This window comes from Scyliorhinus canicula, chromosome 14, assembly GCF_902713615.1.
Source record: "Scyliorhinus canicula chromosome 14, sScyCan1.1, whole genome shotgun sequence".
NCBI lineage: Eukaryota > Metazoa > Chordata > Chondrichthyes > Carcharhiniformes > Scyliorhinidae > Scyliorhinus > Scyliorhinus canicula.
This window is the reverse complement of record NC_052159.1, coordinates 122866235-122883137: the sequence shown is the minus strand read 5'-3', so window position 1 is coordinate 122883137 and position 16903 is coordinate 122866235. Positions and strand designations below refer to the sequence as shown.

Genomic DNA, 16903 nt, shown 5'->3' with positions numbered 1-16903 from the left:
CCTACCCTGAACATCTTTGCATTGTGGGGGTGAGATACACGCAGACACGGGGAGAATATGCAAACTCCACACGGACAGTGACAGGGATGGAACCCGGGCCCTCGGCGCCATGAGGCAGCAGTGCTAACCACCGTGCCACTGTGCCGCCCCTATTTCTTACGTTCTTCACTGCATTAAGTTTGGTCTTCAAGATGATGACATACCCACTCATTTGATTAGGTTTTCTCTCAGATGTGCTCACACATCCTGATCAATGTGAGCATTACAAAAAAGCAAATTTCCCTGCTGGGTGAATTGAATCATAGTTCTATGCCATCAGTAAGGAATAAGATGGAGTACAGGGTGGAATGGATGCTGAAATGAGAAATGGAAGTAACTGGGAGGGACAAATGTACTGGGCTATTTAAATGTGAAGTGGATCTTTACCTGAGAAGTGACACCATTAAGGAATATGGAGAAAAGGCAGACAATGGAATTAGAGAGAGCTGCTATGCCTAAGAAAATGGTTGAGCAGACTTTAAGAGTTTGTTTCTGTTCCTGTAAGATTTTCCCAATGCGACTTCCGGTTGCGGCTATGCGGAGCTAAGCCGCACGTTCGGCAGCTCCCGCTAGGAACGGACCTTTGGGCTCTTTTTAGGGCCCCCAGCGGCACTTTTTCGACCATTTCCGATGTGGGAAGGAGTTAGCAGCAGTTCCCCATCGGTGTATGGCCTGGACCAGGAGTGGGACAAGCAAGAGAGCGGTGGCAGCGCCTAAGAGAAAGTGAGGGAAGAAGCACAAGATGGCGGCCGGCGGAGACCTAGAGGAATGGAGGCAGTGGGCGCAGGGGCAGCAGGGGACTCTCCAGCGCTGCTTTCGGGAGCTCAAAGTAGAGCTGCTAGAGCCGTTGAAGGCATCCATTGACAAGCTGCTGGAGACTTAGACAGCCCAGGAGGTGGCAATCCGGGAGATCCGACAGCAGGCCTCTGAAAGAGAGGATGAGGCCTCAGCCCTGGCGGTAAAGGTGGAGATGCATGAGGCGCTCCACAAAAAGTGGCATGAGCAGTTCAAGGAGATGGAGAACCGGTCGAGGCGGAAAGATTTGCGGATCCTGGGCCTCCCGGAGGGGCTGGAGGGGTCGGACTTGGGAGCCTACGTGGTCGTCCTGCTGAATTCGATGATGGGAGCTGGGTCCTTCCAGGGGCCCCTGGAGCTGGAGGAGGCCCACAGAATACTGGCAAGAAGGCCCAAGCTGAATGAGCCGCCACAGGCGGTGCTGGTGCGGTTCCACCGGTTCGTTGACCGGGAGTGTGTGCTCAGGTGGGCCAAGAAGGAGCGGAGTAGCAGGTGGGAGAACACGGTGGTGCGGATTTACCAGGACTGGAGTGCGCAGGTGGCTAAGCGGAGGGCCGGGTACAACCGGACGAAGGCAGTGCTACACAGCAAAGGAGTGAAGTTTGGCATGTTGCAGCCGGCGCGTTTGTGGGTCACCTACTTTTACTTTGAGTCCCCGGAGGAGGTGTGGGCCTTTGTGCAGGCCGAGAAGTTGGACTCAAACTGAGGGTTGGGTGCGGGGGTCTGTATGTAACTGTTATTTTCTGAGGGGGGGGGGGGCTTTCTGTTAAATGCTGGTTCTGTGTGGTTTTCAGGGTGGGCGGGGCACTGTCTTTTTGCGTGGGTTCGGTGGATGGGCTCGAGGTAGGGGGGTAGATTTGTAGTGTGGGGAGCTGATGGTGGGAAGGGGGCTGGGGCCCGACAATGGGAGCTGCCTTAGAGGAGGCGGGGTCGGGCAGGTGGAAAGCGCGGGCTTTTTCCCGCGCTGAGGGTGGATGGGGGCGGGGTTGGAGCTGAGAAGCGCGGGCTTTTTTTTCTTTTTTTCCCGCATGAGAGCGGGAGGGGGAGGAGGAAAGCCTGCTGGTGGGCACTGGGGAGGAGGGGTAGCCCCACGCTGGGAGGGGTCAGAGGAGTGGCGGGAGTTGCCGGGGTCAGCAGGAGTCAGCAGACATACGGGAGTATTATGGAGGGAGTAACGCGGCTAGGAGGGGTCCTAGCTTGGTGGGGGAGGGGGGTACCGGGTTGCTGCTGGAATGGCCAGGAAGGAGCTGGAGTATGCAGGGGAGATCGGGATGGGGGTTTGCCGCCGTGGGGAACGGGCCGAGCGTGGGGCGCTGGCCAGTGGCGGGCAGGGGAAGGGTTATGGCTAGTCGGCGGGGGAGGGGGGCAGGGAGCCCCCTGATCCGGCTGATAACTTGGAATGTGAAGGGACTGAATGGGCCGGTCAAATGGGCCTGGGTGTTTACGCACCTGAAGGGGCTGAAGGCAGACGTGGCTATGCTTCAGGAGACGCACCTGAAGGTGGCGGACCAGGTTAGACTGAGGAAGGGATGGGTGGGCCAGGTGTTTCATTCGGGGCTGGATGCAAAAAATCGGGAGGTGGCGATTCTGGTGGGAAAGAGGGTGTCGTTTGAGGCGTCAAAGGTGGTGGCTGACAGCGGTAGGAGGTATGTGATGGTGAGCGGCAAGCTGCAGGGGGAGCGGGTGGTGCTGGTGAACGTCAACGCCCCGAACTGGGACAATGCGGGTTTTATGCGGCGCATGTTGTGCCGCATTCCAGATCTGGAGACGGGGGGCCTGATAATGGGGGGGACTTCAATACAGTGCTGGATCCCCCATTGGATCGATCCAGGTTCAGGACGGGTAGGAGGCCAGCGTGTTGAGGGGGTTTATGGACCAGATTGGAGGGGTGGATCCTTGGAGGTTTGCGAGGCCGAAGGCCAGGGAGTTTTCATTCTTCTCCCACGTGCATAACGCCTATTCCCGCATCGATTTTTTTATTATGAGCAGGGGGCTGGTTTCGAGGGTAGAGGATGCTGAATATTCGGCAATAGTCATTTTGGATCATGCCCCGCACTGGGTGGACCTCGAGCTGGGGGAGGAGAGGGACCAGCGTCCGCTCTGGTGCTTGGAGGTGGGGCTGCTGGCAGATGAGGAGGTGGGCGGGCGGGTTCGAGGATGTATCAAGAGGTACCTGGAGGCCAATGATAACGGGGAGGTCCGAGTGGGGACAGTCTGGGAGGCATTGAAGGCGGTGATTAGAGGGGAGTTGATCTCCATCCGAACCCATAGGGAGAGGGGGGAGCAGAGGGAGAGGGAGAGACTGGTGGGGGAGCTGTTGAGTGTGGATAGGAGGTACGCGGAGGCTCCGGAGGAGGGATTGCTGGGGGAGCGGCGTAGTCTTCAGGCCAAGTTCGACTTACTGACCACCAGAAAGGCGGAAGCTCAGTGGAGGAAGGCACAGGGAGCGGTGTACAAATATGGGGAGAAGGCGAGTAGGATGCTGGCGCATCAGCTCTGTAAGCGGGACGCGGCCAGGGAGATTGGTGGAGTTAAGGATACGGGAGGGAATGTGGTGCGAAGGGGGGCAGACATCAATGGGGTCTTCAGGGACTTTTACGGGGAATTGTAGCGGTCTGAACCCCCAGCCGGGGGGGGGGGGGGGGGGGGGGGGGGGATGGGGCGCTTCTTGGACAAGCTGCAATTTCCGAAGGTGGGGGAGGGGCAGGTGGAGGGACTGGGGGTGCCGATTGAGCTGGAGGAGCTGGTCAAGGGGATGGGGAGCATGCAGTCGGGGAAGGCGCCGGGGCCGGATGGGTTCCCAGTCGAATTCTATAAAATGTATGCAGACCTGCTGGGCCCCCTGTTGGTTAGGACCTTCAACGAGGCAAGGGAGGGGGGGGGGGGGGGGGGGGCTTTGCCCCCGACTATGTCCCAGGCACTGATTTCCTTTGTCCTTAAACGGGACATGGACCCCCTGCAGTGTGGATCATATAGGCCGATCTCGTTGTTAAATGTGGATGCCAAGCTGTTGGCGAAGATCTTGGCCACAATGATAGAGGACTGTGTGCCGTGGGTCATCCACGAGGACCAGACGGGGTTCGTGAAGGGAAGGCAGCTGAACACCAACATACGGAGGCTCTTGAATGTCATTATGATGCCGGCGGTTGCGGGGGAAGCGGAGATAGTGGTGGCGCTAGACGCGGAGAAGGCCTTTGATAGGGTCGAGTGGGGGTACTTGTGGGAGGTGCTGGAAAGGTTTGGGTTTGGGGAGGGGTTTGTCAGATGGGTGAGGTTGTTATATGAGGCCCCGATGGCGAGTGTGGCCATGAATAGGAGGAGATCGGAATACTTTCAGTTATACCGAGGGACGAGACAGGGGTGTCCCTTGTCCCCCTTGCTCTTTGCATTGCCGATCAAACCCCTGGCCATGGTGTTGAGGGAGTCGAGGAACTGGAGGGGTCTGGTGCGGGGTGGGGAGGAGCACCGAGTGTCGCTTTATGCGGATGACTTATTGCTAGATGTGGCGGACCCAGTGGGGGGAATGCCGGAGGTGATGAAGATTCTCAGGGACTTTGGGGACTTCTCAGGGTAGAAGCTCAACCTGGGTAAGAGTGAGCTGTTCGTCGTGCACCCGGGAAACCAGGAGGAGGGGATGGGTAGGCTCCCACTAAAAAGGGCGGAGAGGAGCTTTAGGTACCTGGGAGTCCAGGTGGCCAGGAGCTGGGGGGCCCTACACAAACTTAACCTTACAAGGCTGGTGGAGCAAATGGAGGAGGAGTTTAAAAGATGGGACATGTTGCCGCTGTCGCTGGCGGGCAGGGTGCAGTCCGTCAAGATGACGGTGCTCCCGAGGTTTTTGTTTCTGTTCCAGTGCCTCCCCATCCTTATCCCGAAGGCCTTTTTAGGAGGGTCAATAGGTGTATTACGGGATTTGTATGGGCGCACGGGATCCCGAGGATGAGAAGGGTGTTTTTGGAACGGGGCAGGGATAGGGGGGGGCTGGCGTTGCCCAACCTCTGTGGGTACTATTGGGCTGCCAACGCAGCGATGGTGCATAAGTGGGTAATGGACTGGGAAGGGGCAGCATGAAAGACGATGGAGATGGCGTCCTGTGTGGACACGAGCTTGGAGGTGCCGTTGCCGCTCCCTCCAACGAGGTATACCACGTGCCCGGTGGTGGCGGCTACCCTCAAAATCTGGGGGCAATGGAGACGGCACAGGGGGGATGTGGGGGTCTCGATGGGGTTCCCGATACGGGGGAACCACCGGTTTGTTCCAGGGAGAATCAATGGCGGCTTCCTGAGTTGGCACAGGGCAGGCGTCAGGAGGTTGAGGGACCTGTTTGTAGATGGGAAGTTTGTGAGCCTGGGTGAGTTAGAGGTGAATTCTGGACTTCCCCCGGGGAACATTTTTAGGTATATGCAGGTAAGGGCGTTTGCCAGGCGGCAGGTGGTGGGGTTCCCTCTGTTGCCCCCATGTGGAGTCGAGGACAGGGTGCTTTCGGGGGTGTGGGTTGGAGGGGGGAGGATTTCGGACATATACCAAGTGATGCAGGAGGTAGACGAGGCCTCGGTGAAGGAGTTGAAGGGTAAATGGGAAGAGGAGCTGGGTGAGGAGATTGAGGAGGGGCGTGGGCGGATGCTCTGGAAAGAGTGAACTCCTCCTCTTCATGTGCGAGGCTTAGCCTCATACAGTTCAAGGTGCTGCATAGGGCTCATATGACCGGGACGAGGATGAGTAGGTTCTTTGGGGGCGAAGACAAGTGTACTAGGTGCTCGTGGAGCCCAGCGAACCATGCCCATATGTTCTGGGCATGCCCAGCACTGGGGGAATTTTGGAAGGGGGTAGCAAGGACGGTGTCGAGAGTGGTAGGATCCAGGGTCAAGCCAGGCTGGGGACGCGCAATATTTGGGGTTGCAGTGGAGCCGGGTGTGCAGGAGGCGAAAGAGGCCAGTGTCCTGGCCTTTGCGTCCCTAGTAGCCTGGCGGAGGATCTTGCTTCAATGGAAGGATGCGAGGCCCCCAAGCGTGGAGGCCTGGGTCAATGATATGGCGGGGTTCATTAAATTGGAGAGGGTGAAATTTACCCTGAGGGGATCAGTACAGGGGTTCTTTATGCGGTGGCAGCCTTTCCTGGACTTCCTGGCGGAACGGTAGGGGGAAAAAAGGCCAGCAGCAGCCCGGAGGGGGGGGGGGGGGGGGGTCATTTCGGTGGGTTGGGTTGAAGGGGCGTGTACATGTGTTCTTTGGTTATGAAGGGTATTAATCGTTTTCTTCTTTTTGCATTTAACGGGGAGGGGGGTTTGTTCTTTTTTGTTTTTCTTAATTGTTAATAATTTTGTTTTTTGTTAATATTTTCTGTTGTTGATATTTTGTGAAAATCTGAATAAAAATTATTTAAAAAAAAAAGATTTTCCCAATGCCAGTTAGTCCATTTTCTTCAGCCTGATGGTGGGGGTCATAGTTCCCACTTATTTGGGATGCTGGTGCATTATCAGATGGATATATCACTGATCATGCATCTCTGATATGAATCAACTGCTGGAAGCAGCCTATCCTTCTGTTCTCTTGCGCTAGAAACTGCGGGTTCAAGTCCTACTTCAGGACTTGTTGACCATGGAAGGCGTGATCATACTTGCCCCAAAAAATTGATAACCATCCTGCCAATCCTTCCAATGTCAGGGGGTTCAGAGTGGAAGAGATTCCTGGTCACCCTGCTTGATGCAGAGTGATGTCTCGAGAGAGATGATTGTAGCTCATTGCTTAACAATACCAATGTTCTCCTAATTTACATACCCATCAATATCTTTCAATGGTGTGTGTTAAGAAAATGCAATCTCGTTTTGCACGCATAATTCTCCAACAAGTTGTTAATTGCAGTGAACAAACCATTATCCTCCTGGTTATCTTGATTCCAGCACTAACAAATTTCCAGCCCACGTTAAGTTCCATTCAAATGAGAAGATACATCTTAAATGTACGAGGAGGATGAAATTGTGACTCAATTTGCAAGAATAAATCCATGTTAAAAGCAACAAGTGACCAAACTATAAGGTTTGGGCTAATATATGACCTACATTTCTTGGGCAAAGAGGTTGAGTCATGAATCGGTACCAAACAAATCTGTGCTTAAAGTTGTACATGAGCCTAACCACATGATTGAAGCCAATATTTCTACCTCTCCCAATTCTTACTGTATTTGATTCTTGCCAAAATTTGTAAAATCAATAATTTCAGCTTTACCGAGGGGATAGAGGGGATAGTCTTAATTTATCGTTTTGGGGAGAGAACATTCAGAAGACAGAACCCACAAGGGGTTGAGCCACTCTCTAACAATCTTGTAGCCTAAATATTAACTTGCCTTTCACTTTCCACGTGCTGATGAACATATCCATATATATATATATATACATATACCAGCTTTCTTTCTCCCGTAAGTTACCAATTCATTTTCAGTGCACCTTAAGATTTACACCATATATTTATTTTGTTTAAAGAGCGAGAAGAAGGTCAATGGCTTCGTCAAGATTTTTCTTCAATACTTCATAGGAGCTGTAACAGGGCTATCATCAAAAGGATTCTGGCAAACGTTCTTCTGACTTCTTCAAACTTCACTAAACTTTGCGAAAGAGAGGAAAGTCACAACATAACCTTTCATCCCAACTTTTGTACAAAGTCACCATGATTAAGCGAAATTTTAGGTTACTCCAGGTAGAAGGACAATCCTCTTCTACGGTTCAATCCAGTTGCTCTCCCTGCCCCAAGAATTAAGTGAAAATGTGTTCAGGTACAATTGTGCTATGTCCTTTGCTGTAATATTTTATCTCCTGGCGAGGGTTGAATTATACTTCAAGATTTCAAACTAAAGTGTCGCAGATGCATCGCGAATTTATATCAGAAAGTGCAATATAAGTGAAGGTTCTCCTCCTGTTAAAAAGGCCCATTAACTTTATACAAATCTCAACAGCACCATTCAACCGTCTCCGTTCATCAATAGTGTCACACACTTGCAATTTGCATTTGGGACTATAACATTTAAATCAAATCAGTGGCGGTGATAAGACAATTGAACTCTGGTGGTATTTGAGATCGCAGTTTCAGCATCTTAGAACAGAACCGTGGAATTCCTACAGTGCACAAGGAGGCCGTTCGGCCCGTCCAGTCTGCACCGACCCTCCGAAAAGAGCCGACTATATTATCGTGGAGCTCAATAGAATTCGTTACAACTTCCCTGCGTCCGTGCTAGTAAATGCTGAAGGCTGCTTCAGCCTCGGCAATGCTGAACCTCCAACACGTATTTTCGGCTGGCGCATGACAGTAAGAATATAGCTGCCTGGTAAACATCCTGAACTGGGGCTTTTCTATCTTTTCAAAAAAACTTCCCTCACTCTCCCATTCATTTGCATAACTCGAACTCCACCTTTTCCCATTCAATCCAGCAAAGCATATCTATTCAGAAGGCATTTAGTCCATTTCTTTCTCGGCCGGTAAACCTATTCATCAATTGTTCTGCCTTGTAGATTGCATTCTAATGCTAATCTAGCGTGTTAAATATCTTTTTGTTCTCCTTTCACCGTTTTGTTATTCACTTTATCCAGTTTTGGTCACCCATTTATTTATTTATGCGCCTGCTTCTATTCAGCGGCTCATGTATTTTTTATTATGTTGTTTCACTGTCATGCAGTGTCAACTTAGTCTATTCAATAAGGGCTACTTGAAGGGCTAGCGGGACAAAGCATGTACACATTGCACTGCTATTCATTCTGGCCAGCTGGATCGGCTGGAAAAAAAAACCTTGTGAAAAGAATCCCCTCACAAAAGACAAGAATAACTGCACAATGCTAACAGTTTTCCAAATACTACTGATTGGTTTCCACACAATGAGGCAAAAGCCGCCGGTTTTTCTTTCTCCTCTTCAACAAACAACACTCTCACAAAACCTCCCAACCCAGGGTTTTGTTCAGCCACAAAACCTCCTCGACTGGATAAACGCGCCAAACGAAAGTTCTTTTCAGATCCGTTTTCTACGTCTGCTGGAGAAAAGAATGAAAAGGAGAGAGTGAAAGAAGGGGAAAACGAGGGAAATAAACGGTGAATTAATATCGGCCTTTATACTCTTACTGACCTCTGCAGTTTTGTTTAGGGAAGGGACTGCAGCAATGAGACAGTTATTCTGGTATTCACCATATTCAGTCAAACAGGTTGTTTCCATGTCTGACATATGTAAAGAGCAACAATATTCATATTAAACCAAGCCGATTGGGTTTCCTTGGTTTATTATTTCTGCCCCCCCTCCCGAAGGCAAAACAACAACAATAACAAGAAAAAAACCGTCATAACAATCTCCAGTTATTGTGGCTGACGGTTGGCGTCTTTAGTTTCCTATCCTTACACACACACACACACATAGCTGCAAACTCGTTGTTTCATCAACTACTGGCAAATGGCTCCGAGCACGTCTAAACTTTGCAGGGAGCCAGCGTTCCCAGATTCGCTTCATGCCCTTGCAGGATTTTTGAACACTGGGGATGTCAGACAAAATAAAAGTGGATTGTGAAACTTTCGCAAAGATACTGGGACTTTCCCCTCATTTCGACTCCCTCCCCAACACCCCATTCGTTGATGTCCTATCTGAATGCAAGTGTTCTTTCCCTATATTGCTATTATGGGAATCCCTGGTGAAAAGATTGTTAGTTCGCAGATTTAATACATCTTTCTTGTTGTTGTTGTTGTTGGAGGAGTATTTCAAACAGGTAACTTCCTTTCACACGATATGCTGATTCCCCCCCCCCCCCCCCCCCCCCCCCGACGGGGTTTTGAGGCGAATGATCTTCTCTCCCACATGTTCCGCACACATTCTCATACTGTATACAGTCGCCACTCACAGATAGCTCAAAGCGAGCGCCTCTCTTCCCTCCCCTTCCTCGGGAGTCTTGCAGCCACCATGAAAGAGGAAGTTCCGTGCGGCGAAGTGCTTGTGTATGACAACTGCAAAGTGGCGACGAATTGATAGGTTTAATTAACCATGTCGGAGATAATTACTCTGGACACAGAAATTAGTTCGCTATGATCACCCAACTCCATATTAAACAGGTCAAGGGTCATTTCATTTCATACCATGGCAGTTCATGACAAGCGTGAAAGAGAAACGGAGAGATGTCTGAAAATCCTGATGGATGAAAATTATTAAGCCACATTTGCAAAATTAAAAGGAACATCTTTATTTGAAATGTGTTTTAAATCACAAGGAAGCACAATCCACGAGGCATCTACTTGAGTGTTCATTCTAAAACCACGAGATAAAACAGCTATTTTTAAGAGTATGCTTTCCAAGTAAATGGGAAATGGAGCTTATAAAGTTATATGAAATGTACTTCCAGCGTTAAGAAGGCGATGCCGGGTTGTTTGAATTCAAGTCAGTGCCCTTATTTTCGATGGTCTAAAACTGAACAGAAAACTTTATCTCTCCCCTTTCTTTTGCTTTTCAAAATATTTCGCGCCGCATTAATTTTTGGGAGGTAAAATATTGACAATGTCTGAGAGACCTACTGAAATTGCAGCCTCCTCAAGCAGCCTGAGTTTCTGAGATGGTCAATGACATGCGCGTCTCCTGATGGAGAGCAGCAAAGTGCAGCTTCTGGCTGGAAATCGGTGCCAATGTAAAAAGGTGTGATGTTGCCATTGGTTTTGTGTTATGTAATTGCAGATGAAACGTTTCTCAGACCTGGTCACACTATGGTGGAGTGCGTGAGCTCAAAAGAGAGGCGGCGCAAAATGTATCTTGTATCCTCATGGAGGGGTAGCTTTCAAAGCTGCTTTTAATTTTAAAGCGGGAGGATTTGATTGCTTTAAGGAGCTTACAATTTACGGACGTGGCTATTGAATCCTGTGATGGTGGAGGCGGAGAGATGGGCGCCTCGCATTCCCAAACCAACGCTGTGCCATTGCTGTAAGATGCCTCCCGCCGCAACCCTGGCCATAGGCATCACAGCCCCTGACCAAAGGAATTCCCCACGTCCCTGAAGCCTGCTCACCTACAGCCTGTGGGTTACAGGCCTACCTTGGGATTCCTCAACGCCAGCTTCTCCTCCCCCCACAACCCCAAACCCTCAACCAGTCACCACGACACGTGAAAGAACAGCCCCCACTCACATTAATTTCAAATATCTCCTGGGCAGGCAGACGCAGTCATGTGCTAACACAGGAAACCCCAAAAGTTACAGGTGCTGTACTGCACATTTGGTACTTCTAAGATAATCCTTTTTGGTATCGACTAAAATTGCGCAGTCTTATAAATTACTTATAAAACTGACAGGCGAGAAAATAGATAGAGATTATCATAAATCAGCTGGGTGAAGGTACAATGGCACTTGGCACCGTTTGAGAGTTAAAATGTGCTATGGGAGTGGCGCTGCGGATCTATACAATGGGTGGATTATCAGATAATAACATAGACTGCGCGGAGACTCTTTGAATATAACGCAAAATATTTTTTTTAAAAGTAAAACCTAATCTCCTCAAGCATTCAATGCCCAGCGCAAAGACAGGTCGCCGAAATAGACTGTCAAAATAACAATCCACCTATCCACAGCATCCGTACGTGTCACTAAATTAATTTCACGGGGTGAACTGCGGACTATCGGCTGGATCGCTGCGAATTGGCAACACAATATTTATACTCACTCTGAGGATTTAAAGAAATTATTTTCAGATTTGCATTTCCTGTCAATGATGCATTGAGAAGTGTAACTGTGGATAGGTGATGACCGCTATGTTTTATCATGCCCTTTGCAAACAAATTGTGGCCGGTTTAATTCAGCATTTTAAACTATATAAGGCAGCATATCTACAAAAATATTCAAAACATGTCTTCAATATCACCATCTAACGCCACAGGTTGAGAAATATACAGTGGTGTCAACATGCCATCTATTTAAACACACTTTATATGTTGTTGACATACTTTGTATGTTATCTGCATTATTACAGTCGCCAAATGACTGAACACCGTTCTTGTTTGCACATGTTACTAAATTACAATTAGTTAAGCATGTTTGCGAGCTTAAATGTGCATTGCATTTCTTCGTCAGTCAACATGAGCAAGAACGGCTTTTAAATCCCCACTAGTTGAAATTCTGCATTCTATATCGGCTGTTATGTACAAGCACAATTGTCATCGGCGATTTTAAATTGTAAATGATAATATTTCATGGTGTAAGGACATCTTGCCTGTTGCTGCCAGAATACGCAGGAGACACGTGTAAACCAGACTGGCCTAGTTACCCTTTGAAATAGAGTGCAATGTTTCAGAAACCGTAGTTTACAACTTACTGATATCTGGATTTAACTGGAAGAGGGTACACCACCCTCTCTTGGTTGCACGCTCGACACTTTTCATCCTTTCGCACCCCGATCTAACAATCCTCTTTAAGGTTCCTAATTGGATTAGGACGTCCCCAGTGATGGACAGGACATGATTCATGTTCTGTGCCAAAAGTATATTTACCTCCTGTTGGTCCTGCCAATTGGTTCATACACAGATATACAAGAACAGGCCAGACGGAGTCAGATTTCCTCGGCTTGTTAGGAAGCATAATTTAGTGTAGAGTGCAGCGGGTCGGTCTTGTATCTAATTCATATCATGAGTTTAATTAACAACAAATAAAACGTAATTATTTATGGCAATAAAAAAAATCAGAGTGCTCTGTTGAAACAATTTGCAAAACTGTTTTATATAAAGAAAATATTGGCAATTATTGGACGTTGATATATAATATTTTAAACCTTAAAATGTTTTAATGCATGTTACAGCAAAATGATCTTTCCAAATCCAGTTACACTCACCCACCAGTCCAAGAGTCTGTACACTTGGCGATTGGTTTAAATACTTTACCCTTTTGCAAAGTACTTCCGCATTCATCATGAGTTACTCACCTCTCAACATTAACTGTTTTGCTATCAACATTTCCCAGCTTTATAAGAGCATCTGTCAAATCCTATCAATGGCGATCTCTTGATAAGCCATCTTTTAGTACAGAAACTGAACCTCGAATATTTAAAATCCATTCGATATTTATCTTTTTATTTTTAAACCCGGCCTGTAATCGTTACAGTTGATCTCCGATCCTTGCATGACTGGGACTGGCTTGTTTAATAATAGCTTCCGATAACACTTATCACTTTGGAATCAGGTAACTCTGATAACCCTGCTTAACAACGAGGCAGTTCACAATTAAATTAGGAGCCAAAACATTGTGAAGCAATAAAAACAAAGGCAAATAAAACTGAGATTGTGTCAGGGCAGCCTTGAAATAAATGAAATATGGCTATTAAAATAATGATGTGTGTGTGTCTACATATTTAAAAGAATCTTGGCGATGTGCTTGACCTGCTCGCCATTGGATAAACATTTAATTAACAACGCCTTAGTGATTATGTGAGCTTGCGTGCGAAAGACTGCGCATGTCTCGGAGTCTACCTGCTTTGAAGTTAGGTTCACATGGTCTCCTGTGATCAGCAGACTTTCCTCATTCCCAACTTACTGCATCCTCCGCTTAGAAGGCAGCCAGGTTCAACAGACAGCGGAAGGAGCGCTCGGGGGGAGGTTGAGGAAACGTGTCCACTGGACCCAGCGGCTCCACTACAGCCTAAAGTAAACTCAGCCATACCTGGCGTAGAATTCTCCCCTTCTTGAAAACATCCAGCCACTCCGATTTTAAAGAGAGAGGATTTGTTATGACTTTGATCGGTTGACAAAGGACGAAAAAGGACACTCAAGTGGTCCAAAAAAAAAGTTTGCTGGCAAGTTTGGGAAGTGGAAGCACCTGCTGGGGATTTGCTTTTTCGGGTGGAGGGGGGTTTATTTTTGGTTTGAAAATTTTGCTGTCACTATGTCGAAGCCTGCGGATCACGTTAAACGGCCCATGAACGCTTTCATGGTCTGGTCCAGGGCGCAGAGGAGAAAAATGGCCCAGGAAAACCCCAAAATGCACAACTCGGAAATCAGCAAGAGGCTGGGGGCCGAGTGGAAACTTTTAACCGAATCGGAAAAGAGACCTTTCATCGACGAGGCCAAGCGGCTGAGAGCGCTGCACATGAAGGAACACCCGGATTACAAGTACCGACCCAGGCGCAAGCCCAAGACTTTGCTGAAGAAGGACAAGTTCGCCTTCCCCATGCCCTACCTGACCGATCAAGACGGCATCAAATCGGCCGCCCTGTCCGCCAGCGGGCTGCCAGACTCCTTCCTCACCTCGGCAGAGAAAGCCAGGCTGTTTTTCCCGCACGCCACCGCCAGCCCCTACTCCCTTTTCGAGGCCAGCCACCTGGGCTCCAAAATGAGTGAGATCTCGGCCAGCTCGCTGCCTTCGCTGCAGTACGCCTCTCCCTTGGCTTACCAGACCGGGGCGAGTGCTGCTGCTGCTGCCGCTGCTGCTGCTGCTGCTGCCGCCGCTTTCGGTGGGGGTCACACTCATACACACCCTTCACCCGGCAACCCAGGCTACATGCTGCCCTGCAACTGCACCGCCTGGCCGCCTTCAGGACTGCAACCTCCGCTTGCCTACATCCTCCTCCCGGGAATGAGCAAACCTACACTAGAACCTTACCCTGCCTATGCGGCTGCATTATGACAGGAGGCAAGACAGTTCATCTGATCGGGAAAACATGACCACACATGTTTGTAAAGGGAACATTAGAAACAAAAGTGAAACAGACACTCGTGGTCCGGCAGGAGGGAGCTTTCTGTGTTAGGCGATCACTTGGAATGAACTGTTTCCCAGAAAAATTGTTCTCCCAATTATGAGCGAACTTTCTTTTGAGGGGAGGGAGGGGGGGGGGGGGGCGTCTGTAATTAATTGTAAAGGAAAACAAACCGCCAATTCTAATCGATTATTGAAACCCGTATGTGTGTGTGTATGTGTATAGAAATATATTTCCAATCATGGATTTGGATGAAGCAGACAGACAACTGTTCCATGTCTGCGGTTACATAACCACTGGACGAAAAGTCGAAGGAAATACTGTAAATCTGTAAAAAGAATCGCAGTGGCCAGCTTTCTGAATATTGCACATCCATATATATATATATATATACATCTGTGGAAGTAACCTGCTATCATCTTTTGTTCCACTGCGTTGAGCTGCGACAGGACCCAAACTTAAGACTTTCAATCAAATTGTAAATCTGTAAAAACAAAACACACACACGATTGCTCTGTCCATAGCTGGGCGTATTTGGTGACATGTATGATCGGAGGCCTCAATAAACTGGACAGGCAACGGGAAAGAACTGTACATTTTGTAAATGTAGCTGTTAGACTGCAACTTGTTACCTGGTTTCTGCAGCATCTAACTTCCTAAAAGATGGCAGCTGTGGAACTGTACGCCCCATCCTGACATCTTCAAGGCATTGCTGCAGATTGGGGAGGGAGGGGGAGAAGGAAGTTGAAAAGATATTGTAAATGTGTATATTTCGATGTTTGCCGTTGCATGATTAGTTTCCATTTTGTATAATTTCCCCTCACAGGAGCCAGTCCTGGTCCCGCATACTTGACTTCTTGGGTTAAATGTAAACTTACCTGAGAACGTGACCTATCTCCAGAGTAACAAAAAAGAGATCAGGTGGAGGAGGTACTGCTTCAATGTGAAGCACTCACCATTCCGACTGGCTGATATTTGTATTTATTGCTTAGATAGACTAATTATTTTGTATTTTACCCCCTCGGATACTGGACTATTTTTTTTTAGTCCTTGCGAGTAACGTTTGCACATTAAAACGGTCATATACGACCGTGGCGGTCAATATAATGTAACGATCAAACTCAAAACAGTGCAAATAAATAGGAAAAAAATAGACAAAATATCACTGCACTATAGTTACTAGAATAGCCACTACAGTTGTTCCAAGTTCTTCATGGTAGTACTGTGTGGGCCACACCGGAATGACCTCTGACACTGCCATCTAGTGCTACCCTTGTTATTGTTTATTAGTATTTAGTATTATTGCAGGAACAAAGCAACTTCCGAGTCACGACAGCTGCTGAATCTGTTGACTTTTCTCGGATTGAAAACAGCACCAAACACTGACGAATGCTGGTTGGAGGAGCAAAACCCTTGACAAATATCTGAGCAGAATTTGATCTCCAGCGGCACAAAATATGCGGACGTCGGCAATATTTTATTTTATTTCAAAGGCAAAAGTGTTAGTTGACATCTGTGAATCTTCTGGTACACAGTCTAACATGTTGCTTTCTTATTGCCGCTCATTTTCAAAGCAGCAATCACCACCATTGCCGTAAACTTATTTCCTTGCTTCAAAAATTCACTTGATTTTATGTTGTTCGCTGTTATGTGTAATTCAAGTGTTGCCTAATCCCAGCATGTCATTACTTCATAGAATGTTGGCGTTTCTGTAACAACATACAAAAAGCATTTTTAAAGTATGCGTTTTGCGAATCTTTATGAAGTTTTAAACGGTGTGGTATTTTTTTGTTTTTAATTTAACAGTAGACGCTGAACATTCTTGTACATTTTAAGGTCTGATTACTACCCTGTTCATTTGTTGAACACAGCGTTTTAATAAAGAAGAGACCACTGAAAAATCGAATTCTTGTGCAAGCAACACAATTTGTATCTGGATAGCCCTCGCCTACTTTGTCCAGGTGAAGTGTAAGGTATCCTCCAAAGGGTGTCTTTGTTCGCGATTTGAATAGAATTACTCGGAAATCTAAATCAAGCCATTGTTACACAGAGCAGAAACCTGATTTATCACATTTTTATACTGAATGGGAAATAAGATAAAACCATTTTGTTGTCTTTTTAAAACATTCACGGTTGGTAAAGGATAGACGAGCTGAATACAATACCGCTGTTCAGGAGAACAGATAGCTCATTGATTCAAGCAACATTTAAAAGCTGAATTTGCCTTTCGAGCCAATCTGTTGGTGTAGTTTCACTAGTTAAATCCTTGTAATTCTTTCCATTGCCCGAGGAGTTCTTCTCATTTACACCTTTGTGTCGTTCCACCCCCCTCCCCCACCCTTTACTCTATTCACCAGCGATTGTGGAGAGACGGGAGACAGACATTC

At 47.8% G+C, this 16903-nt stretch overlaps 1 protein-coding gene and 1 long non-coding RNA gene across 2 annotated transcripts in view; one reads left to right on the top strand and one right to left on the bottom strand.

The window, feature by feature from the left end:
* LOC119977063 overlaps positions 1–13145 on the bottom strand; it is a 37063-nt gene extending 23918 nt beyond the window's left edge. The window contains exon 1 of the long non-coding RNA XR_005463107.1: positions 12147–13145. This is a non-coding gene — a long non-coding RNA (uncharacterized LOC119977063). The remainder of the gene's footprint in view (positions 1–12146) is intronic.
* A 135-nt stretch (positions 13146–13280) lies between these two features.
* sox21b (SRY-box transcription factor 21b) lies at positions 13281–14640 on the top strand. Its single transcript, XM_038818598.1, has one exon. The coding sequence runs from the start codon at positions 13706–13708 to the stop codon at positions 14444–14446; it is 741 nt and encodes a 246-aa protein (XP_038674526.1). The 5' UTR covers positions 13281–13705; the 3' UTR covers positions 14447–14640.
* The last annotated feature ends 2263 nt before the right edge of the window (positions 14641–16903 follow it).

Coding starts and splice junctions, on each gene's coding strand:
- sox21b (XM_038818598.1), top strand. CDS start 13,706: ATGTCGAAGCCTGCGGATCACGTTAAACGGCCCATGAACGCTTTCATG.